General features: G+C 35.2%; 2 protein-coding genes across 2 annotated transcripts in view; both read left to right on the top strand.

Moving 5' to 3' along the window:
* LOC127869953 (protocadherin Fat 4-like) overlaps window positions 1–15725 on the top strand; it is a 45952-nt gene extending 30227 nt beyond the window's left edge. Inside the window, exons 16-26 of the mRNA XM_052412647.1 lie at window positions 7514–7660; window positions 8086–8237; window positions 8977–9073; window positions 9511–9761; window positions 10142–10268; window positions 11016–11261; window positions 12152–12273; window positions 12940–13036; window positions 14137–14277; window positions 14545–15152; window positions 15581–15725. Of these exons, the coding sequence (XP_052268607.1) occupies window positions 7514–7660; window positions 8086–8237; window positions 8977–9073; window positions 9511–9761; window positions 10142–10268; window positions 11016–11261; window positions 12152–12273; window positions 12940–13036; window positions 14137–14277; window positions 14545–15113 (1949 nt within the window). The 3' untranslated portion in view covers window positions 15114–15152; window positions 15581–15725. The remainder of the gene's footprint in view (window positions 1–7513; window positions 7661–8085; window positions 8238–8976; window positions 9074–9510; window positions 9762–10141; window positions 10269–11015; window positions 11262–12151; window positions 12274–12939; window positions 13037–14136; window positions 14278–14544; window positions 15153–15580) is intronic.
* A 1649-nt stretch (window positions 15726–17374) lies between these two features.
* LOC127878009 (protocadherin Fat 4-like) overlaps window positions 17375–24635 on the top strand; it is a 59337-nt gene continuing 52076 nt past the window's right edge. The window contains exons 1-4 of the mRNA XM_052424373.1: window positions 17375–17553; window positions 20045–20157; window positions 20644–22335; window positions 22898–23098. Of these exons, the coding sequence (XP_052280333.1) occupies window positions 17525–17553; window positions 20045–20157; window positions 20644–22335; window positions 22898–23098 (2035 nt within the window). The 5' untranslated portion in view covers window positions 17375–17524. The remainder of the gene's footprint in view (window positions 17554–20044; window positions 20158–20643; window positions 22336–22897; window positions 23099–24635) is intronic.

The raw sequence follows: 24635 nt of genomic DNA on the forward strand, positions 1-24635 counted from the left end.
ACAGCAAGATCTTCATTAATTGTGCAGCGATTTTCATCACCTGGTCTTATTCAACGCAGAAATGGATATCCTTTCTGGAAATGTGCATATCTTGTAATATTTTTACAAATACTGGGTCAACTTTTAAGAAATAAAACGATACACAACTCGCGTGACCTACTAGTCACAGATCTGATCCGAGCTAATACTGAAATCTTCATGGAGTAAAGGGCATTTTCCCTGCAAAGTTCACGGACCACGGTACAATAGTTCAATTAAACATGTGAAAAAACATTCTTACCGTTTTTGCCTTTACATTTTACATAAAAACTAATTGTTTTAAAGATTGTAAACACACAATTGATTTCATTTGCCTTTACACATGACGAGTTCATGCATAAATCGGGTCTGATCGTTGACGAGTAGGTTACGCGAGTTGTGTATCGCTATTTCTTAAAAACTGACCCGGCAGTTATAGAAATACTGCAAGATATGTACATTTCCAGAAAGGAAATTCATTTCTGCGGTTCATAGAAATCGCTGCACACTTGATGAAGTTATGGTATTTCAAAGAGTTGCCCCCTTATTTCGATGATTTTATTGGATACATTGTTATATATAAATATTTGAAAGTGATTTTTTTTCTTCATAAAAGTTGATTTTTCGTTATTATTTTATTATTTCTATTCAAAATAATGTTTTACTAATTAATAACCACACGCTAATCACCTTTGATCGATGATGTATAATGCCCCAAGACATTTGCATATTGAATGACCGAAACCCTTGAAACGTTAAATCGCGCTAATTGGTACTTACTTAGGCAATATTTTATGGATATATTGTATGTTGTTTTTAATAAAAACGTGCACTAAAGAATTGAATGTAGGATTCGTGTGGTAAAATGGTATTATCGCATTTAGTTGTACGTAGCCTAATGACGTTGTGAAGGTTACTTCCCTTTATTAGAAATACACCATAACTTTGTTTCCGTGCTGTGCATAGTATTCCTTCTCTTTTTTTGATTACTCACTTGCATACGGTTATCAAATAGTGATTTTATGATGATAAACTGGAAAACGCCGTCAGTTTTTTGTTTTTACAGTGTTTACAGTGATCCATGTTTTGCGGATTACGTATTTCTTTAGTATAAACTTATTGTTGCTTGGGGGGAAGGGGGGTTTACGGAGGTTTCGTCACACTGCAGTTTCGTCACACTGAATTTACTGTAGAAAACGGGTAGAGAGTTCGTCACAATGGTAATATATAGGTGTGAACAATACCGGGAAACTTAGGCTCCTTTGATTGACACCTTTCTTCTGTTATCAATCAACATGTTTTTTTTTTCTTTCCTGTTAAATTCGATAAATTGAAGTGTTTAGTTAGTATACACATGCAATTAAATAACATATTACAATGTTGATTATGATTCACAAAAAACATTTATTCAAATACAACACAATATTACACAATACATTTACATAAAAATCTACTTAATAAACGGTATAATAATAGACTTACCTTTACACAACACATACATTTATTTGCATGCAATATTACACCAAAAAAATGTTTGCATATAAAACATAAAGATATAATCAAATACAAATCTACTCAATAAACAGTATAATATATATATGCTTACCTTTACACAACACACATTTATTTGCAAGCAATATTACACCAAAAATAAATATTTGCATATAAAACATAATCAAATACAAATATACTCAATAAACGGTACAATAATATACTTACCTTTACGCACCACATACATTTATTTCCAAACAATATTACACCAAGCATAAATATTTGCATATAAAACATAAAGAATTAATCAAAGAAGCATGTAGAATCCAGAAGTCAGCATGCCCGGCTCGCGTATTGATTCTTCGATGCCAGCCTGAAATAATGAGCAAAGTTTATGAACAATATTGTTAATTATGTTAGGTGAAATAAAAATGCTATAAACAATGTTGTTTATTACGTTGCGTAAATATATATATAAACAGAATAACATCAATTGTTCTTTGAATAAAAGCATACCTTCAACATCGTTGTTAGTCCTAACTGTTTGTGTATAGACGCTCCAGTTCTCTGGCTTCCACATGGATCCCCGGATCCACGTGCGCTCAACGTAATTGACGACATTCAGAAGAGGACCGCCAACCTGGAATAAGCAAAATTTATGACATATGCGTACAGTACATTTTAATTATTGTATTTTTTATAATATATAATGTTATTAACAATAGAAGGCCATTGAATTAATGTGTATACCATAAATAATTATGAGGTAAGTAATAATTATTATTAGTACCTCTTCAGCCTGTAGCATCATCTGTTCGAAGGCAGGAATGATGTGTTCGCTCGGTAGATAAGGCAAGGACATGAGTTTCCTCAAGAAGCGGAACTTGTAACCATTTTCCGCATAAGCTGTTGCGAGACCCTCATTTACCACCTTCCTGTACACACGTTGGTTCCAGTGGAACACGAAGCCCTTAACGGTCGCTCTTGGGTACAATTGCTGTATCGCCTGCCACGCGGCTGAAACAAAAAAAACTCCTCTGCCATGTCGGCTGTTTCCATTTGTACCTCCGGTACGACTTCTGCTGGTCGGCTGCATTCGCGACATTTCCATTCTACTACAGCACCCTTCATCATTTTGCGATACTTTCTTAGACTGATACCAGTGTCACAAGACAGGTGTTGCCATTTTTCGCATTGATCACACGATATTGCGCGATCATCGTCATTCACGTTCCGTTCGCAATGTATGCATGTATATTCTGAAGCCATGATTGAATTTTGTGGTTGCAATGAAACAACTCCCCTATTATATACTCTTGTTTAACAGACGCTATTTACTCTATATGTATAAATACACACAGTTTGTATAATCCACGCTGCCAATTTAAGCAAACTTCTTTAATTGCCAATTAAAGGCGTGTGTCGCTAATTGATTGTTTGCGATGCACTAATTAATATGTTTGCACTATCAAGTAATCAATAATTGAAATATCTAATAATCGTAGATTGGTAGTCGATAGGGTGTAGACCTGTTTTCATGTGCTCCACAAATATGTGTTTTATTCATATATTACGCGCACAGAAAAAGTTGATATTATGGTAGAAAAAAGGATAATATGCAAAGTGTTACATTTTTCTGATAAAATCAATAGTAAAGACAAAAAAAGTTACTTTTTAAAGCATATTTATTAAAATCATAGGACATTAATTATTGCCTGTTACATGTGAATATATTTCTATTTAAATATAAAATAACACTGACAAAATTTTACAGTTTTAGCTGGTAGTACAAATACTAAAATAAATACGCTTCATTATAACAAACAGTACCCTGTTTAACCTAAGTCAAACATAAATCATTTAAATAATATATACAATTAAAACCATCATTTGTTACAAAACTCAACTCAATAACGCTAAAAAATAACATAAAGAAGCATATATCCCAATATATTTATTACATACATATTCAATTGCAATATTATTTTATTCTATACAATATATCAGTGTGACGAAACCTCCACTGCCCTCCTTCATAATATCAGTGTGACGAAACTGCATTGTGACGAAACCTCCATCACCCGAAGGGGGGATGCTAGTCAATATAAATTGCCGCCATAGAGTCTTTTGATGATTTTCGCTTTGGCAGACTGTTCAGATTTATTCTGAACGCGAATTATTTCAGCTCAGGCGGGTGCAAAACAACAATGCACGGAACAACTTCATTGATGATTTATTAATGGTCGAGTCGTTTTTATTTTTGCTATGGAGTTGTTTTAAAAATAGTTTTGTGTGTGAATTACCTATGGCGAATTGGATCTGCTGTGCCAGAATTTAAGGGTGCAGGTAGGTTCAAGGATTGATCTCCAGAGTTTTGGTCCAGAAAGGCCGAATACCAAAAAGACGGAATACCAAAAAGGCCTTACCAAAAAGGCTAGTTGCAATAATTCAACTCTCAGCTTAGGCTGAGAGTTGCAATGCGCTCTCTCTTGTCCATGGGTGCAAAATGTTATCAACAGTTCAAAGGTTAATAAACACTGAAACTGCAAGAGCTTATTAAAATTTACCTTTTAAACCACAAACTCATCCAAATGGTACCATTAAAGCAAGAAATAATTCATTTGTGTTGACTAAGGTTTTGTTTTGTACGCTGTATCCGCCATATTGGAAAATTGACCCAATATAGGTCAGGTCACATTACACCAATATTTTGTATGTCGCGTTATATGTTGGAGCCAAAAAGTAGATAACGATGTGGTATTCGATACAGAATACACTGTTTCAAATTTAAACATAACAATGTCAGCGAGAAAGTGTGTTGAAATACAGGGCTCCTGCTGCCGTTCGCCAGATTCGTCAATGGCGAAAATTTAGCTAATTCTGCGAATAAAATAATCGTTTGGCGAAAACATCCGGCAAACAATTTTTGTCAGGAAAAAAATCGTTCGCCAGACGTTTTTGCCAAACGATTATTTTCCTGACAAATGCCATTCCAGAAAGTAAACTCTTTCAGCTTTAGACTGTGCTTCAATACATCGCCGTATTATTGACCAGCAAAATTGATACGTAGTCTGCATTAACACCCTGTCAGAAACCAGATATCGAGACAAAGGAAACTGACTGGTGTAACCGTTGATCTTAAATAAACAATTAGGGGCCTACATCTGATTAAAGATTGCTGCCAATTTCAATCAATTTGAATAAAAGCCGTTAGCAAATTATCAACTTAGTCACACAATGAACGTAAGTAAAGAAGTTAATAGTTGATTTTAATTTCGAGAAGTTAGTAATGTTTGTAATGATTAAAGGCTAAATGCGTTACAATTGTGAATGACGATAGATGAAGGGGTATAAAACCCTTGACATTTACGGCCAAAGTGTCAGAAATTGTGACTGCCATAATGGCGACCATAGGCAATAAGCGTCCTTTGGACTCTGACGAATCTAATGACCGGGTCTCAAACAAAAATATTATAGTATAAAACATATTAAAGCTTCTTTGTTTAGTTTCTTCTTTTACACTACTGTAGCCTATACATACAACAGGCGGTTCCGAATGCTTTGCTAATACTTTGGCTACAGTTTCTAAAACTTGGCTACAAAAAATCCATTAGGCTAAAATGTTGGCTACAGAAATTTTTGGGCCAGGGGGAGCCCTGAAATATCGTCGTGTTTTTATCGGATGCATGCAAAGGATAACATCCATAGGTTTTCATTCAGGAAAATTTAACATGGTTATGAAGTTTATTCATTATTTTCCTCAATTTGTCTCGAACGACGTCTGTAACTCTGTTAGGTGAAGCGCACGGATTCCGTGGGCTGAACTGCACCCATGTGTATGAAGGAGTGCATATGGACTCCCAGAGCCGCCATAGCAAAAATTATCAAAGGTTCTGGGAGTCTGTTTATATGGACTACCAAAAAGGCCAAAAAAATAAACCAAAAAGGCCTTAAAGCAATTATTGTTATTTTAAGTTTCAAATCATACTGTATGCGATAATTCACGTTAATTTTCCAATTTTGATTATAAAATTAACGGCTTTGAAGTAGACTAATAAAAAAGTTATGACTATTTAATATAGATCTATATGATAATTATTTTCAGCATAACTATTCAAAGATAATAAAAAATATTGTATTGCCTTATTGGTATACCATGAGGCCTTTTTGGTTCACTTATGCGGGCTTTTTGGTAAACGTCCATTCTGGTACTATACAATCTCCGGCATCAGCTATACCCTAATAATGAGCTCCCGGCAACATTATTAAGCTTATTGCTGTATATATTGTAATATTGTTACAAGAGCTATACAGAGTCACTGTCAGATCAATGGTGGAATGTTTTCTTCATTAAAATTTAACAGGGCTCTTTGAAACACTAAATCATGGCGTATTTGTATGCATAAATTTGACAAATGACCCTTATCACAAACAAATTGAGAGTCCCTAGGATGCATTTTTTTGAATAACTGGGTTTTACAAGTCTATCCATTTACAAAACATACCTGCAAAGCAACTTCCTATTTAAATGAAAGCCAACACAATGTATTTCCTCTTTAAAATCCAATTCATTCAATACAGTTAAACTCTGATAGTTTTCTCCATCACATCCTCTATGGAACTAATTCATTAATCTTGTATCTGACATAACATGAGTGCTTCCAGTAATGTAGTATTGATTTAATGCCTTTTGACATGGCCACTTGCTGCTGTGTTACAAATCTACAGTTATAACTTCCTAGAAACTGGCCCCAACTCCTTTGATGTCTGCCGACAGCATTGACAGGTGTAAATAACAGCTTGCATTTTTAGCTCACCTGAGCACAACTTGCTCATGGTGAGCTTTTGTGATCGCCTTTCTTATATGGCTATATATGGCTATAGTAAAACCTTGTTTACACTCTAGAGGCCACATTTATTGTCCAATCTTCATGAAATTTGGTCAGAAGATTGGTCTCAATGATATCTTGTATGAGTTCAAAAATAATTATGTTTGCTTGAAAAACATGGCTTCCAAGGGGCGGGGCATTTTTCCTTATATGGCTATAGTAAAATCTTGTTAACACTCTAGAGGCCACATTTACTGTCCGATCTTCATGGAACTTGGTCAGAAGATTCATCCAGATAATATCTTGGATGAGTTCAAAAATGATGCCGGTTGGTTGAAAAACATGGCTGCCAGGGGGCGGGGCATTTTTCCTTATATGGCTATAGTAAAACCTTGTTAACACTCTAGAGGCCACATTTATTTTCCAATCTTTATGAAACTTGGTCAGATTATTTTTCCCAATAATATCTTGTTATCTTAGGTGAGCGACTTTGGGCTTTTCAGGCTCTCTTGTTGAAAACATGTCACAGAAGAATCTGCTGAAAGTTTTGACATGGCGAACGCAATTTAAATTCACAGATTATTTTTATTGTTATAATTACTGGGGGTTTAGAACAAGAGTGCGGACATAAACTGCTTTTAATTTTTTACTCAACAATGTTGGACTTCAGATGCATAAACAACTCCTTTCACCTTACGCAGCGGGAAATTATAACCTAGTATATTAAAGCCAATTTACAACAACATTAAACATAGCCGCCTTTTTGGTTTGACTAAGAACGTGAGACAATCGATATGATCACAGGACCCCTGTTAATTGATCGATGTTGACACGTAGCGTAGTCACCTATTCGGGTAGGCATTGCAATGAAGACGCTGCGGATAAATGGGAACACAGATTCCTGGTGCAGTTAAGTCTAAGATAAGGTACATGTACATATGGGTTTTGTAAAATCCTGGACATTTGACAGATTTCCGGGGCTGCAGGACACATTCTTCATTTCCGGGACAATCCCGGACTATTCGGGACGTATGTTGTGCATGTTTTACACCTAACACCACACAAGAAGTCTCCAATAGAAGCATGATTAACTGTTTTTTGGCAGTCTCAATTTGCTGTGAATGTAGATTAATTGAGCTAGAATTTGTCAACAAGATTTCTGATGATTTTTGCAGGTTCTTCAGTAACTGAGGTAACGGCCACAGACGGAGATATTACTCCAGCCATCTTGGTATATTCTCTAGAAACCTCGAGCTCTCCGGATACATATTCTGCCAAGTTTGAGTTTGATACAACCACTCGAAATAAGATAAACTTAAAAGGTGTGTAATCACAGCTTTAACAACAGTCTTCAGTTGTGCCAATTCCATAAATAGGCACAAGGTGCGGTGATATTGAACTACTGGTACAAACACCAAATTTAATCAAGTGGTTTTATTAGACTATTTCTGTTTCATTGACCATCTTCCTTATTTAGAAGTGCCCATGGCAACAAAATCTACCAGACGTGGCTAAACTGTCCAGCAAGTGTTATCAGTTAATCAAATATACCAATTTAACTTCCTTTTTTTTTTTAAACATAACATGTAATTGCGGACCTTTCTATAGACAAAGAATAGATTTTTGCTTAAATTACCAAATAACCAAAAAAGAGCAATATAAAACTCTTGTGAGAACAGTTGATTCATAATTCACATATAATAAAAAAATGATTTCCTAAGTAAATGTTAATTCATATTTATTCCAGGGGTGATTGACCTTGATAACAATGAGGCCTCCACTTACAACCTTGTTGTCAAGGTATCTGATGGGTCAAGATCTAGCACGGCAACCGTCCTCGTTACTGTGACAACTGTGAATGAGTTCACCCCTGTGATTACTGGTGGAACTACCTTCAATGTAAGAAGCAATATGGGAATTAAACATATAATGTTTAATGTTGAACACGAGCCACAAAATGTTATTTTATGAAGAATGTAAGAAAAATATCCAAGGTTCCTCATGTACAGTCATGTTGTCCACAACATAAATATCATAATCTAAGTTTAATGCGATCATTTCCATTTATGTATGGATTAGAATTCATTATAAGGAAGTATATATGATTTCAAGGTCATAATTATTATTCACATTCTTAAACCTACACTTAACAATAAACAAAGAGTTTAAATCAAATTGATAAATTATTGTCTACTGAAATTCATTATGAACAGGTTATGCCAAAACTACCCTGTTTACTTTTGTTCGTTTAAGAATAAAAATTGTGTCCATGCTTCATATGTGTAGTATGAACAAATCTGAAAAATTCTTTAACATTTTATTTGTATTTGGGAAAAATTTCTATGGTATACATGGCTTTAAAACTATAAACAATTATGACTCTTTTTGTTTCTTTTTATAAACATATAACATATCATGAATATGACAAAATTATGTTTTAGTTAACACATTTGAAATCTTATAAAAAATATTGATTTGATCTTGCAAATTACCCGGTAAACATTTTTGTGTGTATACAAAAATAGTGTAAGCTCAGTAACATGAACGATTCATGTGTGGGTTACACAATTTTAATTGAAGCAAAGTACATTAGAAAATTGGAAAATCAAATTTGTAAAATAAATGTTTCTGTTATGAGGTGGGTGAAAGTGCAGCTGTGAATGCATTGATAGCTACATTTCAAGCAAGTGATAATGACACCGGCATCGATGGAGAAATCAGTTTTTCAATATCAGGTACAATCTTGAATTCTGTTGTTTAGCACATTTTTATTTGAGTTTGATGAAAATGGTGAGAAATTACCTGAAGTGATGGATTTTGTACTTTCAATGGTTTTGCATTTATTCCAAAATTTCACACAAGTATTCAATTGAGTTCCATTTGTATATAATACAAATGTAAACATCCATTTGAATTGTTAAATATGTTATTGAAGAGTTGTTAAATGAATGCTGCCATCACTTACTGAAGAGTTTTGAATTTATTCTCCTGTTCTCTTGTTGAATCAGACAATTCTGAAGCATAAGTCTTTATAAGAATAGTGGAAAATTGTGTGATTTACTCATTTTTATTATGTATTAAAAATTTCCTTTAAAGTGTTAAAGATTATTTTTTGTGTAAGAGATTCATAATGGAAGATTAATAACTTAATCGTTATATTCTACTTTTGAAGCAGACAATTCTGATGGCAATTTCATCCTTGACAAAAACAGTGGGAAACTCCGACTGGCAAAGAGTCTTAATTTCGAAACTAAGAAAATCTACAGCCTTACCATACAAGCTGCAGATAGCGCCACAACCAATCAGAAAACTGCTGAGTCTGTAATTACCATTAATGTCCAAGATGTCAGCGATGAGTTACCAACATGCTCCAGTTACTACTACTATCGGACTGTTTTAGAAACAGTCAGCTTATCAACACTGGTAAGATGAAAAATACTTAAATGCTTAAAAATTAGATCATTTTCAAATTAATTATCATTATAATATTAGATTTTAGAACATTTATCCTTATCCATCATATCATAATTTTCAAATAATCTGGCAGAAATACTTTAGCAAGATGGTGTGTAGCACTCAATAACCAGACTGGTTACAGGGTCAATTCTTTGTCCAAGGTCATGGTTACATATGAAGGTTCAAATCAAATATAAGATTCTAACACAAAGATCCTGTCTGGAGCTTTCTAATTACATTGTATTCTGAATTTCACATTATGAGACTGTGTGGGCCTAGATAGAATCAAATATACAAATGCTGAAGGATTGTTCTTCACAGTACCGGTATGCAATCCATTTTTGTAGGTAGAGACCATTGCCTGCACTGACGCAGATGCCGTGGATACGCTGTCTTTCACCATTGAGCCTTCAACCAACCCTGCCAATCATTTTGCCATCAACAACAATACAGGAGCCATTACTGTTTCCTCTGGTAAGTAACATAAAGAAAAAAATATCGGTGGAATGTACAAATGACAATACTTGTTTGTGTAATGTGGTTAATTTTCAATAGATTGCCAATAATTTATATGCTTCTTAAAAATTATTTAATTGTTGAAGGAAATACAGATTTATTAATTTGGTGTCTATGTTTGATCTTCAGTTCTTTTGTTATTAATATGTTTGTATTAAAAAAATCATTTATTATCAAATGTCTTTAAACTTTCTTTATGAAAGTCTAATCTTCCGTTTGTTTTTAAATTATATAGAAATGTGAACTTCTGAAAAATATCTTATTAGTGATTAAAACAAATTATTTTCATCACAAATAATTAAACCATGTTGCTTTCTGTAATGAAGTTGTAATTCAAGTATTATTACATGTTATTATGACAGAATTTAATTATTATTATTATGTTATATATTACTTATTTTATGTTTTTTTGTTCAATATATTTTATTTGCCTCCTAAATAGGTATATGAAGGTCGAGGGATCCAACTTCATATCTTACAGAGTTTACTAGTTATATATGCATATTATAACACATTTTATAGACTCAAGTATCAAAAGCTTTTACATTACATTTTAATAATACTTTTTAAAGAAACTATTAACAGTTTATTAATTCTATATGTAATGGTGCGTGTAACTGAAACTCATTTTCTTGCTGGCAGATGATCATGCATTCAACTTGTTCACTTTCAGATTCATCTATTGAAATTCCTGTTATATTTCAGTCTTGGACTATGACACTGGTGACAAGCATTTTGAGCTGAATGTCAAGGTTACAGATGGCAAGACCAGCCTAGCTATCCCAGTGGTCATTGATGTGACCCATGTGAACGAGTACACGCCCACATTCACCGCCGGCCAGGTAGCGAACGTCCTGGAAAATGAGGCAGTGGGGAAAAGTCTCTTTAAGTTCACTGCCAGTGATAATGACACTGCCCCGGACAATATTGTCAGCTATGAGATAACCTCTAGTAAGCATGGATTCAGAATTCAGCACCTGTTTCATTTTAAAACTTTAGCGTCCATTTTTTTCAAGATAGAGATTTGTACTGTTAGTAACTTGCCAATCATGTTAAGCCCTGACCCATACATTGATTGTAGGATGTCAAAGTGAGTCATTCTTAAAAAAAAACAATGAAACCATGTATCACTTTTTTATGGCATGGTGTTGAAGACTGCATTCAAATGTTCCTGATATTACTATGCGAATATGCGATTTCAATGCCAATATTTTATTTTCTATACCTTAAAGCATCATATTAACAAGAAATGGAGTATTAGCTATCTTATGATGGTTACATTCACCAAATTTTTACTTAAATTAAATTTGCAACCAACAAGTCTAAGCCAATACCATCGCGTTTAGATGTCAGCTGAACAAAACTGCGCACAGAAATGGGATGTCCTAACAGTGTACATGTTTTAAATGCATGAATGAATGTTCAAACATACAAAAGAAAATTATTTGTAATTGCATTTCACTTAAATTTTGTTGATTTTCGGGTACCATGTATTCATAACATAAATTTAAGTTTTCTATTCATCAACATTTTATCTGCATTGCTTTTTTTATTGTAAAATCTAATATAATTACTTGTAACAAATATCTGTCAGTGTTAACTGATAATAATTATAGAATCTTAAATAACTCATTATACCAATTATATGTGGTGACGGGCGTTGTGGTGAGGGCAATGCATTCTTGCTTCCATTGGATTATTCTTAGATTTTGCAAAATGTAAGAAATGAAATCTATGCTTATAATTCTTTTATAAACATGTAATGATTTTCTTCAGAAGTGTCTTCTACTTACTTTAATAACTCTGTTCCAATTTTATTTATTAAAATAATAATGTTTCAGCTCTAGACAAGTTCTCCATTGACCAGTCTTCAGGAGCCATCCATTTGATAGAAGAGCTGGACTTTGAAAATACGAAGCAGTATGTGATTGAAGTCTTAGCAAGAGATGGGGCAAATGCAGAGGTACGTAATTTGTTTTGTTTTGTTTGTTTATTTTGGTATTTTGCTCAACATTATTTCAGTTATATCACATCAGCCAGTTTATCAACTGACATTTTTTTTGCGTAAGTTTTTTCTTATCAACTTATTGCCCATACATATGTCAGTAACTGACAACTGCCCTGCTGAATCAATAGTAGAGTGAGAATGGCTGTAGAAAGGATTGTATTACTCATGCCCTCGTGCTTAATGTGACCCAGCCAGGGATCGAACCCGCAATCCTCGGACTCTACCAATTGAGTTAGCAAGCGTGCACAAAAATGTTAATTTTGTAGTTACACAAGATAAGTATATTTGCTTTTATCTTGTAAAATGGGTCACATTGTACTTGCTTGGGTATTAATTCTGTTAAAAACCCTATTATTTTCAGGGGAAAAAAGATCTCAGAAAATAGTTTTACATTGACTGCAATTGTGTCCCTGATACTTTTGTGTTTTATAATATGATCATTTCTTCAAAACGTGTTTAATATTTATATTTTTAGGGATAGGGCGATTTTTAAGAAAGATTGGTCATGGATAAATATTATTTGATTATTCCAAAATCTTTTGCTCTTCATAAGCAACGCCTTACTGTATTCAAATATTCAAAATGGTTATTTGTTCTAACATAACGTCATTCTGTTTTCAGGGCAGAGGCAGTATAACTGTGAACGTGACCAATGTGAACGATGTGAGACCATCCTGTACGCCAACTTACCATGTGATATCCATACCAGAAAATACAAGTAATGGTCACTTACCATGTGAAATCCATACCAGAAAATACAGGGAATTGTCACTGATTTAGCTTACACATATTTTCACACATATAACTCGCCTTTTAGAATCACCCTAGCTAAGTCCTATGTTGTTTTGGTGCTGATTGTGCGTTGTAATTTATTTTGGCTTGTTAACACCAGATGCCACTTATATGGCTCAAACTTGATGAAATCGGTCAGAATGCATATCTAAACAATATCTACACAGAGTTTGGAGTTTTTATCTTGATGCGAGATGTCCAAAAACTAGGTCAAAAGGTCAAATCTTAGAAAAACTTAGTAACCTCAACTACTGTAAGATTTAGTACTGGATTGTTTACATTTTGATTGATTTTTATTCACAGCTGATCAGGGAAATTGATATTTTCATTAAAAAAATATTTATCTTTCATGATCTTAAACTTGGAAAATCTACTGAAAATCAACCATTTATATTTTCACTGTGTGGTTTTTTTACAGTTTATTTACATAATATCAACAAGGATGTCATTCCACACTGAAACAGTGAATATTTTCGATAATTTTACTGTTTTTTTTTCATTTGTGAACAGCGATTGATTTTTCTCTCTCAGGTATGTCCATAATCACATAAAAGCATAATATTAATTCATTAATTACGATGCTTTGTAATGTTTTAATTGAATGCCCTAGAAACATTTAAGCAATGTTGGATCAAGCAGTCTTTATTTTACCTAAAGAATTACTGTGTCCCAATGAAAAAACTGCAAATATAAATTTAAATGTCTGTTTATTTATACTCATACATTTGTATATATCTTAGAATGGTTGGCTTGTTAACCCTTTCTTGGTGAGAAGCAAACTTCAAATGGCTACGGTATATGCAACCCATATAAAACCAGGACATCAAGCAAGTGACTCGCAGTCTGTTCAAGTTGTATGCTGTTTGCTGCTTATCAATATCTTACGGTTGGAAATGAAGGCTTTAGAACTTGAATAAAGTAACACAGGTTTTTAATTAAATTGATTTTCTTAAGGACTGCAAACACGTCAAAGTGGGTATTTGCGTGGTATAGGGTTAAGTGACATAGCTGGATGAAATGTTTCAGCCCTGAATTACACCCTTGTGTCCAACTTCAATTGTGTGGATGCTGACAGTTCGACCTTGACCTATAATATCACCAGTCAGTCCCCTGTGAATCGATTCAGCATTGATGATGCTGGCGCAACACCAAAACTTGTTCTATCAGGTTAGTGTCTTATTTTAAAGATGGATCACCTGTCTAAATTATACAACTTTAAAAATGAAATTTCACTTAAATGTTTTGTTGCCATCATATGTTTGTATTTAACAAGGAAAATAAAATAATGTTTTGTTTTAATTTTTTAGGTATATTCAACACAATAAAAAAAGATATATCATTGGAGTAGCTTTAACATTTGTATTTACTTCACTAAATTTATTTAATATAACGGTAATATAAGATGCAGTTAAATTGGTATTTTTTCAATTTCAGCCGCGTTAGATTACGAGACACATGCCTCATATAACCTGAAGATCACAGTGTCGGATGGACAGCTCTCCACCATTATTGACGTTGACATATCAGTCACTGACGTTAATGAGGGAGGACCTCAATTCCAGCTCGACCCATATGCTGCTAACATTACTGAGAGCACGTCTTCAATTGGAGATGTCGTTGTTACAGTGGTTGCCACAGATCCTGATCTAGCAACCAGCAAGTATGGAAAATTGACGTATTCAATAATATCTGGAAACACTGGGAACAAGTTTCTCTTAGATTCCAGCAGCGGGAAGATAATTCTTTCCGGCACACTAGACAGGGAGACTAATCCTTCATACTCGTTGAAGGTCAGAGTGTCAGAGGAGGAGGGCGGGGGAACTGATACAGCTGATGTCACCATTACTGTTTTAGGAGCCAATGACAATACCCCAACCTGTATTTCTGCAATGTCCTTTACAAAGAGTTTTGCGGAACCAGGCAATGCAAACGATATTTTGTTTACCTTTAATTGTTCTGATGCTGATGGCGATAACTTGAATTACGTGATTACAACAAATTGAGCTTTAACCTACTTTCAGATAGTTGGAACACATTTACAGGTATGTTTCAAGGTTGTGTAATTAACCTTTGGTGACCATATTTTGGTGTCGACAAATGATGGCATAGATTCAATGCTTAAAAAACTATGGAATCTTGAACCACGTAATCAATGTTGTCTCAACCAGGGAAAGTGGCCCCAAAACTGGTTGCATGTTATTCTGTTATGTTTAAAAAAATATAAATGGTCCTTATTTAAATCTTTGTTTAAGATGTTCATTAGTTCCATTGTTTTTATAAAACTGTCAGATTTCTGTACTTCAAATTTATAAAAATAATGTTGTATCTTTAGTTCTTAACTGTCTATGTCTCCACCCATCCTCAAAGCTTTTTTGTATTTTACAGAATTATGCCTCCTTTTCTTGTTCCCTAATTTTCTTAACATAGCTCAGATACTGTTAATGATATTTACTTGGGATTTTATCTACAGTTGAGAGCCCCAATTGACTATGAAACTGTCACACAAACAGAATTCAACCTGGTCATTGAAATATCAGATGGCACCAACAAAATTGAAGTGAATGGAAATGTGATTGTGAGACCTGTCAATGAGCATACTCCTGTTTTTACCCCAGGTAGATTTCTCTTGTGATGTTTTGTTTTATAAGTTGACTAGAATATATAGTATTATATATGCAGGAATGTATTTTAGAGAGGGTTCTATGTAATAAGTATGCATGTGATAATAATATTGTGAAACTAAAAAACGGACAGAAAAGTTGTAAGTGTAATATTAGTTCAATCTTGATATAATACATGGTAACAACTTTTTTTACAAATTGTAAATACATTTATATATAATCACTTGTATTTGTTTGGGTCATTTTTTATGCATTGTTATGCTAAAAATGGATTAAGTTTAGACTTATTCATTGTTTGTGCTGTAATGCATTACCTATTGGGACAACTGCCTTATATGCAGTCAGTTCAGACCGTTTCATTCATAGTTATGTTATGCATTTCCTCTGTTTTGATACCAGCCACATATGCAGTCAGTTCAGACCGTTTCATTCATAGTTCTGTTATGCATTTCCTCTGTTTTGATACCAGCCACATATGCAGTCAGTTCAGACCGTTTCATTCATAGTTCTGTTATGCATTTCCTCTGTTTTGATACCAGCCACATATGCAGTCAGTTCGGACCGTTTCATTCATAGTTATGTTATGCATTTCCTCTGTTTTGATACCAGCCACATATGCAGTCAGTTCAGACCGTTTCATTCATAGTTATGTTATGCATTTCCTCTGTTTTGATACCAGCCACATATGCAGTCAGTTCAGACCGTTTCATTCATAGTTATGTTATGCATTTCCTCTGTTTTGATACCAGCCACATATGCAGTCAGTTCGTACCGTTTCATTCATAGTAATGTTATCCATTTCCTCTGTTTTGATACCAGCCACATATGCAGTCAGTTCAGACCGTTTCATTCATAGTTCTGTTATGCATTTCCTCTGTTTTGATACCAGCCACATATGCAGTCAGTTCAGACCGTTTCATTCATAGTTCTGTTATGCATTTCCTCTGTTTTGATACCAGCCACATATGCAGTCAGTTCAGACCGTTTCATTCATAGTTCTGTTATGCATTTCCTCTGTTTTGATACCAGCCACATATGCAGTCAGTTCGGACCGTTTCATTCATAGTTATGTTATGCATTTCCTCTGTTTTGATACCAGCCACATATGCAGTCAGTTCAGACCGTTTCATTCATAGTTATGTTATGCATTTCCTCTGTTTTGATACCAGCCACATATGCAGTCAGTTCAGACCGTTTCATTCATAGTTATGTTATGCATTTCCTCTGTTTTGATACCAGCCACATATGCAGTCAGTTCAGACCGTTTCATTCATAGTTATGTTATGCATTTCCTCTGTTTTGATACCAGCCATTTATGCAGTCAGTTTATGCTGTTTTATTCATTGTTATGTTATGCATTTCCTCTGTTTTGATACCACCCAAATATGTAGTCAGTTTATGCTGTTTTATTCATTGTATAGTATGCCTTTTCTTTGTTTTTTGCAACCTTAAATGCAGTCAGTTTAGACTGTTGGTACAGAGTTGTTTTATTATGCATTGACTCTGTGTCTATACCAGCCACCTATGCAGTCATTAAACTGGAGGATCTAGACCTAGGCAGTGAAATCATTACCGTGACAGCAACAGACGCAGATAGAGGTGAAACCGTTAGGTACAGCTGGGTCACGACCCCTGTGGGTTTCACGCTGGACCAATCCACGGGCCAGGTGCTCCTTGCTGGTACCCTTGATCGCGAGACCCAGACTTTGTACTCGCTACAGATACGAGCCTCAGATGGCACAAATAATGCCAATACAACGGTGACCTTGACAGTTCAGGATGTCAATGACAACATGCCAGTGTTCAATCCCAAAACATACAGGTGATCATTATATGGGCTTCATTCTGGGAAAACAGGGCTTAACGCAGGCTTATCAGGAATGACACTTTATTCTTTTATTGTTTTTTTCATTTAAAGGAAATTTAGTTAAGGCAAAAATTGTTGTCCCTGATAAGCCTAGTCTGGAACGACACTTTATGTACATGCATTAAGCCAAATTTTCTCAGAACAAAGCTCATATATATATGAAGGGTCAGATTGTCTATATATCAGCAGTCACCAAATGAGGTTTCCGGTTAAATAATTTTAGGTCTGCATTGTCATTTCTTGCCCAAAATGTGGATATAGCAGCCTTGCATAGAGATTGTAGTTGGAGCTAGTTGGGCTGAGGTCATTGTTGCGAAAATAACTGCTTCTGCTTCATAAGTTTAATAAGAAGAGAGGTACTGTGATGCAATTTTAGCATACTTAGCACAGGACTGGGTTTCGTCTCATACATGTCAAGTTCATGGTGCACGGTAACTGAAATTAGAAAAAAATGGTGTCTCATTAATAAATTAATTTTGGTTGCTGGTTTTGTGCGGAAATAAAGTATAAAGGTAGCTAACATACAGACTTAGCATGGGATTTCTTTTGAGGCCAGTATGGTCCAGTCAAAGTCACATTGCCTCTGCTTATTTACTTGATTTCGGATGGAGTTATTTTGCTGGCATTTTTATATGGGTAGCATACAGACCTTGTGTGGATTGATTTGGGGTCAGGTTAATGTGCAAGTTACTGTTACTTACAATAAAAAGGTCTTCCTAGTTAACTTAATTTTATATGAAGTTATTTAGCAACATTATTGTGCATAGGTACATAAAATGCAAACTGCTTGTGATTGCACAGATACTTTCATTTTAATTCAATTAAGAAAAACTAGATTTCATCCCATGGCTTTTTTGATGTTATTATTACAATGTCATTTTTAAGTTCAATGTTACTCCTTCAATTTACCGCAGAAATTCATCTTCAGATATGTCTTTGATGTTGTTTTATCGGGTACATATACATAAATATATAGTATACTATTATAGTAGAAGTACCGTTAAGAGCACTGCATCCCTACAGCTCTTGTTAACCCATTTATGCCTAGTAGACTCTCCCATCCTTCTAAATTGGATCAATTTATTTCCAAAATTAGAGATGTCTAGTATATTTATTACTATATTTAGAAAATATCTTACAAAAATTCCTTTTAGCAAACAGAGCAGACCTACGCTGTTTGCCAAGGCCTTTTTTCTAGACGCTAGGCATAAAATGGGTTAAAAAAACAACAAAGAATGGTTCTTTTTAGCTCATCTATTTTTTGGAAAAAAATTATGAGCTATTGTCATCACCTTGGCGTCGGCGTCTGCGTTGGCGTCGGCGTTGGCGTCCGGTTAAGTTTTGCGTTTAGGTCCACTTTTCTCAGAAAGTATCAATGCTATTGCATTCAAACTTGGTACACTTACTTACTATCATGAGGGGACTGGGCAGGCAAAGTTAGATAACTCTAGCGTGCATTTTGACAGAATTATGTGCCCTTTTTATACTTAGAAAATTGAAAATTTTGGTTAAGTTTTGTGTTTAGGTCCATTTTATTCCTTAAGTATCAAAGCTATTGCTTTCATACTTGCAACACTTACTAACTATCATAAAGGGACTCTGCAGGCAAAGTAATGTAACTCTGACTGGCATTTTGACAGAATTATGTGCCCTTTTTATACTTAGAAAATTGAAAATTTTGTTAAGTTTTGTGTTTAGGTCCACTTTATTCCTACAGTATCAAAGCTATTGCTTTCATACTTGCAACACTTATTAACTATCATAAGGGGACTGTGCAGGCAAAGTTATGTAACTCTGACTGGCATTTGGACAGAATTATGGACCCTTTATACTTAGAAAATTGAAAATTTGGTTAGGTTTTGTGTTTTGGTCCACTTTACCCCTAAAGTATCATAGATATTGCTTTCATACTTGGAACACTCGCAAACTATCATAAGGGTACAGTAAAAGGACAAATTGCATAACTCTGTTTGTCATTTTTGCGGAATTATGGCCTTTTTTTGACTTAGTAACTTTGAATATATGGTTAAATTTTGTGTTTCGATCCACTTTATTTCTAAAGTATCAAGGCTATTGCTTTGAAACTTCAAATACTTTCATGCTATCATGAGGTTACTGTACCTGGCAAGTTGAATTTTACCTTGACTTTTGAATGACCTTGACTCTCAAGGTCAAATTATAAAATTTTGCTAAAATTGCCATAACTTCTTTATTTATGATTAGATTTGCAATTTTTTTCCGCATTTTGGGAAGATAATGTAGTAAATGTCCACACCCCACACTATACACCCCCCTTCACTCCACCCCTCCCTCCTTTGTGATTGAAAATGAGAGTCCCTTCACCATTAAAAAGAAAATAGATGAGCGGTCTGCACCCGCAAGGTAGTGCTCTTGTTTAATCAAAAGAATAACTGAAGAACAATGTTTTTTACAATTTTCTTCTCAGTAAATCAATCACAGAAGGTGGGCTGGCCAATGAAGCTGTTGTTACCGTGGTAGCTACAGATGTGGATGACCCAGGAACTAATAATTATGGAACTGTTGCCTACTCTTTCTTTGGTAAGTCTGGCTGGTCCCTGGAATTCATTCACATTCATTAATGAAAGTTGAAGAATTACAGATACTGGTAGCAATTGCTATTATTTTACCCCTTAAGGGAGGGGGAATACTGTAGTCACTGTTTCAGTTAGGTCTATTTTTTTTGTCTGCTGAGCTTTTTATGATCTTCACATTGAAAATTCCATACTTAACAGACACTGTGATGACTTGTTGAATTTTAATGGTTAACCGACACTGTGATGACATGTTGTCAATAATTCCCTTTGTAATAGACATGTCAGTCATTTACAGCAATACGGTGCCTCACAGTGTTATGGTTCATTCTTGGTAATTTTATTGATTCTTGACATTTGAAGCACTTAGTATCCCAACTTTGGTAGCTGGCAAAAAAATATTGGTGATAATTATGTTTAAAGTTTGTTTTTTCTACTTCATTTTACCAAAACTTCTTGAAATGCATAATGTAAAAAATGTATTGTTTTTCAGAAACCTACACACAGTTCACCATCAACTCTGCAACAGGTGAAATAAAGACTAATGGGCCCCTGGATTATGAAACAGCCACGTCTCACTCGCTGAAGGTTGTTGCTGTGGATAGCAATGGACTCACAGGATCCAAGTCAAGTACAGCCGTTGTAACGGTCATTGTAACGCCTGTCAATGAGCTTGACCCAGTTTTCATTAATCCTTCTTACACCTTTAGTGTGAATGAAAACACTGCCATTGGTACCAGTGTTGGCACTGTTGAAGCTCGTGATGCTGATAATGGTGTTGATGGACAGATAAAGTACAGCATGACCGCTCACATCTATTTCAGTATTGACCTTACCACTGGTGTGATATCAGTCAAGGCTGCCCTTGATCATGAAATTGTTACGCAACATTCTTTGACCGTCATTGCCTCTGATTCCAACACTACCCCAAGATCTGTGAGTGTTGCTGTCACCGTTCATGTCAATGATGTGAACGACAATAAGCCAGCTTGCAGTCCTATCTTCCAGGCAGTGTTTGTCAATGAAGATTCTGCAATTGATTACACAGTTGCCACACTTACGTGCACTGATGCCGACAAGACGTCGCCGAATAAGGACCTTGAGTATACGATAATTACTGTCAATGGAGTCGGGTCTACAGTGTTCTCAAACATTAACAATGTCCTTAAACTGAACTCTGCACTAGATTATGAGTTAACCACTTCATATGTTATTAATATCAAAGTGGCAGACAAAGGCGCTACCTCATTGTCGACTACAGCTACAGTTAAAGTAGATGTCAGGGATATAAACGAGCAAACTCCAGTATTTACCGGCGCCCCTTCTATATCTTTTACTATTTCCGAAACGATCCCATCAGGATCATCTGTCTATCAGCTGACTGCTTCTGATGCTGACACTCAACAAACAATTAAATATTCTTTCAATCCCACAAGCACCCAATTTTCCATTGATCCAGATAATGGAAAGATCTACCTCATTACAATTCTTGATTTTGACACGCTGGTTCCACCAACTATACAAGTAAAAGCATTTGCAACTGACAGTGGCACTAACCCTGTTGCTAAGAGCAGCTCAGTTGATATCACAATCACAATAGCTAATGCAAACGATGTATCGCCCATTTTCTTCCCGGCTGTGTATTCAGCCTCTGTTTCAGAACATCTTGGCATAGGAACTTCTATAACCAAAGTCACAGCAACAGACAATGACACAGCAGTTCTAACATACACACTGAATAATAGTTCTGTATTTGCCATAGGGGCTGATGGCTTGATAACCGTTCAGAACCCAATTCTAGACTATGAGACGACAAAGAGCTATGCATTGATAGCCTACGCTGTCGATGCTGCCACACACACAGCATCTACAACTGTACATATCAAGGTCACGGGCTACAATGAGAATGCTCCAGTGTTTGCAACGTCTTCACAGACTGTCCAAGTTAATGAAAACGCTTCAATCAATACTCTAGTTGTCACAGCGGCTGCAACAGATTCAGATCATGGTCCCGATGGGGCAATCACGTACTCAATATCGGCATTCCCCACAGGCTTTCATAACGTCATGTCAATAAATCCAAGCACGGGTGAGATGCTGGTGGTGGGAGATCTGGACAGGGAGGGTATGACAACTAACCCCGTGTCCTTCACCATACTCGCGAAAGATGCAGGGACTAATCCAGGTAGATATATGAGTCACTCTCTGAGAAAACAGGGTGGAATGCATGTGTGTAATGTGTCTTCCCAGATTAGCCTGTGCAGTCCACACAGGGTAATCTGGGACAACACGTTCTGCCTTATTAATTTTTTTTCTAAGAAAAGACTTTCTTGTAAGTAAATAAACAATAGAAGCTAAAAGTGTTGTCCCTCATTAGCCTGTGTGGCCTGCACAGGCTAATCTGGGATGACACTTTACACACTTGCATTTAACCCTGTTTTCTTAGAGCAAGGCTCACATGTCAGTCATTTTTAATGTAACAAATTAAAGTTACCTGTTGGATTGATTAATTTCTTATTAAATTTCTGTTTATTCCTGAGATTGGAACATACGCAACAAACTTTTAAAACCAAGTCCATGAATAGCCATGCATAAAAAAGACGTGTTTATTGGCAGATTTACAGTAACATTTTTTTCATTTCAACAATGAAAATTCTTTTATTACTTGCATAATCTGTCAATGCTCTTTTTCTGTTGTTGTCATTTTCAGATTCTTTTTATTTAAACAGCCTTGTTTTTTTAAACAGATTCAAAGAGTGCCACATTTTCCTTGACCTTGAACGTCCTTGACGTGAACGACAATGCCCCCACATGTCCTTCCAGCTTGTACAGCAGCAGCATTCCGGAGAACTCGGCCCCTGGGGTTGCCGTGGTTACACTGGCCTGCTCAGACGCTGATGCTACTGCCACAAATAATATCCTCACCTACAGCTTTGTCCTTGGAAATGGTGGGTGTTGGGTTCTTTAACTTTTTCCCTTTTTATGCACTTTTTTACTACTTTGCAGTCCCTTAGAAAATCTAAATAAAGATCTTTCTTGAATGATTCAAGTTTTAAAAGCTTAATTTTCAAACCGTAGATATTAATAATCGGCAAAAGCATAAAACTTGAACAGTATGCAAGTTACTCTCAGGTTGTTCTGGTTTTGTGCCGGTTGCATATAGCCATTTGTACTAAGCTTCTGATTGGGAAGGGTTAATAGGATATTGTACAACAAATTGTTAAATGCATATGCTGGAATCAGCTTGTTTGTCTGTCCTGTTGTCTGTACACAGCTCTATGATTAGAAGTAGTGTGTAAACGTTCTTTGAAATATTAAAACACGGATCACTATTAGTGTATTCATTCCTGAAAACACGGATCACTATTAGTGTATTCATTCATGAAAACACGGATCACTATTAGTGTATTCATTCCTGAAAACACAGATCACTATTAGTGTATTCATTCCTGAAAACACGGATCACTATTAGTGTATTCATTCCTGAAAACACGCATCACTATTAGTGTATTCATTCCTGAAAACACGGATCACTATTAGTGTATTCATTCCTGAAAACACGGATCACTATTAGTGTATTAATTCCTGAAAACACGGATCACTATTAGTGTATTCATTCCTGAAAACACGGATCACTATTAGTGTATTCATTCCTGAAAACACGGATCACTATTAGTGTATTCATTCCTGAAAACACGGATCACTATTAGTGTATTCATTCCTGAAAACACGGATCACTATTAGTGTATTCATTTCTGAAAACACGGATCACTATTAGTGTATTCATTCCTGAAAACATGGATCACTATTAGTGTATTCATTCCTGAAAAAATGGATCACTATTAGTGTATTCATTCCTGAAAACATGGATCACTATTAGTGTATTCATTCCTGAAAACACGGATCACTATTAGTGTATTCATTCCTGAAAACACGGATCACTATTAGTGTATTCATTCCTGAAAACACGGATCACTATTAGTGTATTCATTCCTGAAAACATGGATCACTATTAGTGTATTCATTCCTGAAAACACGGATCACTATTAGTGTATTCACTCCTGAAAACATGGATCACTATTAGTGTATTCATTCCTGAAAACACGGATCACTATTAGTGTATTCATTCCTGAAAACATGGATCACTATTAGTGTATTCATTCCTGAAAACACGGATCACTATTAGTGTATTCATTCCTGAAAACACGGATCACTATTAGTGTATTCATTCCTGAAAACACGGATCACTATTAGTGTATTCATTCCTGAAAACACGGATCACTATTAGTGTATTCATTCCTGAAAACACGGATCACTATTAGTGTATTCATTCCTGAAAACACGGATCACTATTAGTGTATTCATTCCTGAAAACATGGATCACTATTAGTGTATTCATTCCTGAAAACATGGATCACTATAAGTGTATTCATTCCTGAAAACACAGATCACTATTAGTGTATTCATTCCTGAAAACACGGATCA

The sequence above is a fragment of the Dreissena polymorpha genome, chromosome 1 (genome assembly GCF_020536995.1).
Source record: "Dreissena polymorpha isolate Duluth1 chromosome 1, UMN_Dpol_1.0, whole genome shotgun sequence".
In the NCBI taxonomy this organism is placed as follows: domain Eukaryota; kingdom Metazoa; phylum Mollusca; class Bivalvia; order Myida; family Dreissenidae; genus Dreissena; species Dreissena polymorpha.